This window comes from Theobroma cacao, chromosome 4, assembly GCF_000208745.1.
Source record: "Theobroma cacao cultivar B97-61/B2 chromosome 4, Criollo_cocoa_genome_V2, whole genome shotgun sequence".
In the NCBI taxonomy this organism is placed as follows: Eukaryota; Viridiplantae; Streptophyta; class Magnoliopsida; order Malvales; family Malvaceae; genus Theobroma; species Theobroma cacao.
In genome coordinates, this window is record NC_030853.1 from 3,296,300 (window position 1) to 3,298,481 (window position 2,182).

Sequence of the window (2,182 nt, forward strand, 5' to 3'; positions counted from 1 at the left end):
CAGACAGTGCCCATTTGCTCTTGCAAATTAAGTTTGGTATACTGTGGCCGGCCTAGCGGGTTTTTTCTTTGTTTCCTGAACCATGAACACGTCCACATCCAAGAGCAAGAAGAAGCAAACACAGTCCCAAGAAACAGCAGGCAGCGCCAATGGAGGGAGGTTCCTAGGAGTAAGGAAGAGACCCTGGGGAAGATACGCAGCAGAGATAAGAGACCCAAGCACCAAGGAGAGGCACTGGCTAGGCACTTTCGACACTGCAGAGGAAGCCGCCTTGGCATACGACAGAGCTGCCCGTTCCATGCGCGGCCCTCGCTCACGCACCAATTTTGTCTACTCTGACATGCCTCCTGGCTCTTCTGTCACCTCCATTGTCTCCCCGGACGAACGTTCCCATCTCTTTGTCAATTCCTCTGATCCTGAAGATCACCCTCGCCCTAATCCCCAGCTCTATTTCAATCAAGACTCCACCACCACCCAATGCCATTTTTCAAGTGGCTACCCAGAGATGGCCCAAGAAGATGTCTGGGGCTCTTCCACTTCTTGTCATCAAGACCAACCTGTCATTGACAACAAAGGGTGGTCCTATTCCTCCGAGTCTGAGCTCCCTCCTTTGCCTAGCTCTTTCTCTGCTGATTCGAGTGTGACGTCCAATTCGGGGTATGGCACAGGGCAGGGCACGTGGAGTGACCAGCACTCGTCAACAGGTTTGATGGGGTGGCCGGACGATCCGACCGGACAGATAAATAATGAGTTCGAGTCGACGGGGAGTGGCTCCTTCTTTGGGTTTGACACGAGTGAATATGTGCATAGCCCTCTTTTCAGCAGGATGCCATCGGTTTCGGATACGGCTCCTGATAGTTTTGACTTGGGGGGATCTTCCTCCTCTTACTTCTTCTAAGGATTCTTATTATGAATTTCTGCATTTCCATTTCCATGTTTTGGATGCCTTTTGTGCTCGATCCTCTTCATTGAACTTGAAGAGATTAACCACAGAAATCTGTCCTCCAAAAAAATATTTCCAACAAATTTTTTTATAAAATAGTTCTTCTATAAATTTCATCATAAATACTAACATTGGTAATACCCTTCCGTCAGAAATTCAAAATTTCATCACTATCGATTGAAATTTTTACAACAAAAATCCAATATTATCAAATTCCGGTGGAAAAAAACTTCTTCTGTACAATATAATACAAGCCCTTTTCTTATATTCGGCTTAATTTGACCATATATAAAATACATGGAACCACACGTATATCTAATTTGCAAACCACAAGGAATGAGATTGATGTGATCAGTTGCATATATAATTGTTGAGACCTTGTGCAGTTCATCAATCTAGCAAGTTATCTACTCATACACCACCACTAACAAGTAGTACCCATTGGTTTTAGGACACTGATTTTTCACTTTCCTTGCCCTTAACCATAATTCTATTGAAATTAATAATGAAATAATAATTTATTTTTAGTTTATTTATCCAATATATAATAAGTCTTCATTTGTAATAAAAGCAAAAAAATAAAAAAAAATTGTTAGATAATGATTTGGGCCCTAAATGGATTAGTCGACCAAGCCCAAGAGTTATTTTGTAAGTGAAAGGGAAAGAAGTCCAAATTCCCACATCTATAACGTATATGATTCAAGCATGTCTAATGTCACGAGCTGAGACTCAGTCCCACTTCTACTTGGATAGATATTTTATTGATTGATACATAACACACTTAGGGAGCGTGTGATATGAAAGAGAAGTAACATTTTCTGTTAGGTGCATGGCAAAATTAGATTACGATATTTGATAATAAAAAATATAATCAGATTTGGACATTAGGTCGGACTTGGGCACTGATCTTGACAGACACAATAATCATTCTCTCCGACCAAACATGCAGAATATGCCAAGGAATAGGAATTAATTTGTGGTGTGGGTTTGTGCATTGTGAGTGATGACAAGGGAGGAGCAGGTCCTACGTGAGGTGGCTGTTCTAACTCTTATCTTAGTTATAAATGCCAAATTTGATCTTGCTTTCTGGCAAGCATACTGGTAGAAGGATAAGGTATGGCTCTGGCTAGCGCATTGGGATGATAGATGAAGTATATAAGCCCAAACAATGGCAACGAACCGTTAATTAGGTAAGGAACTTCTATTTGTTTTCACAGTTGAGCTAATAAAGCTTTGGTA

The 2,182-nt window shown here is 41.3% G+C and overlaps 1 protein-coding gene across 1 annotated transcript; it reads left to right on the forward strand.

The window, feature by feature from the left end:
• Positions 1–898, forward strand: LOC18601158 (ethylene-responsive transcription factor LEP). Its single transcript, XM_007032000.2, has one exon. The coding sequence runs from the start codon at positions 83–85 to the stop codon at positions 896–898; it is 816 nt and encodes a 271-aa protein (XP_007032062.2). The 5' UTR covers positions 1–82.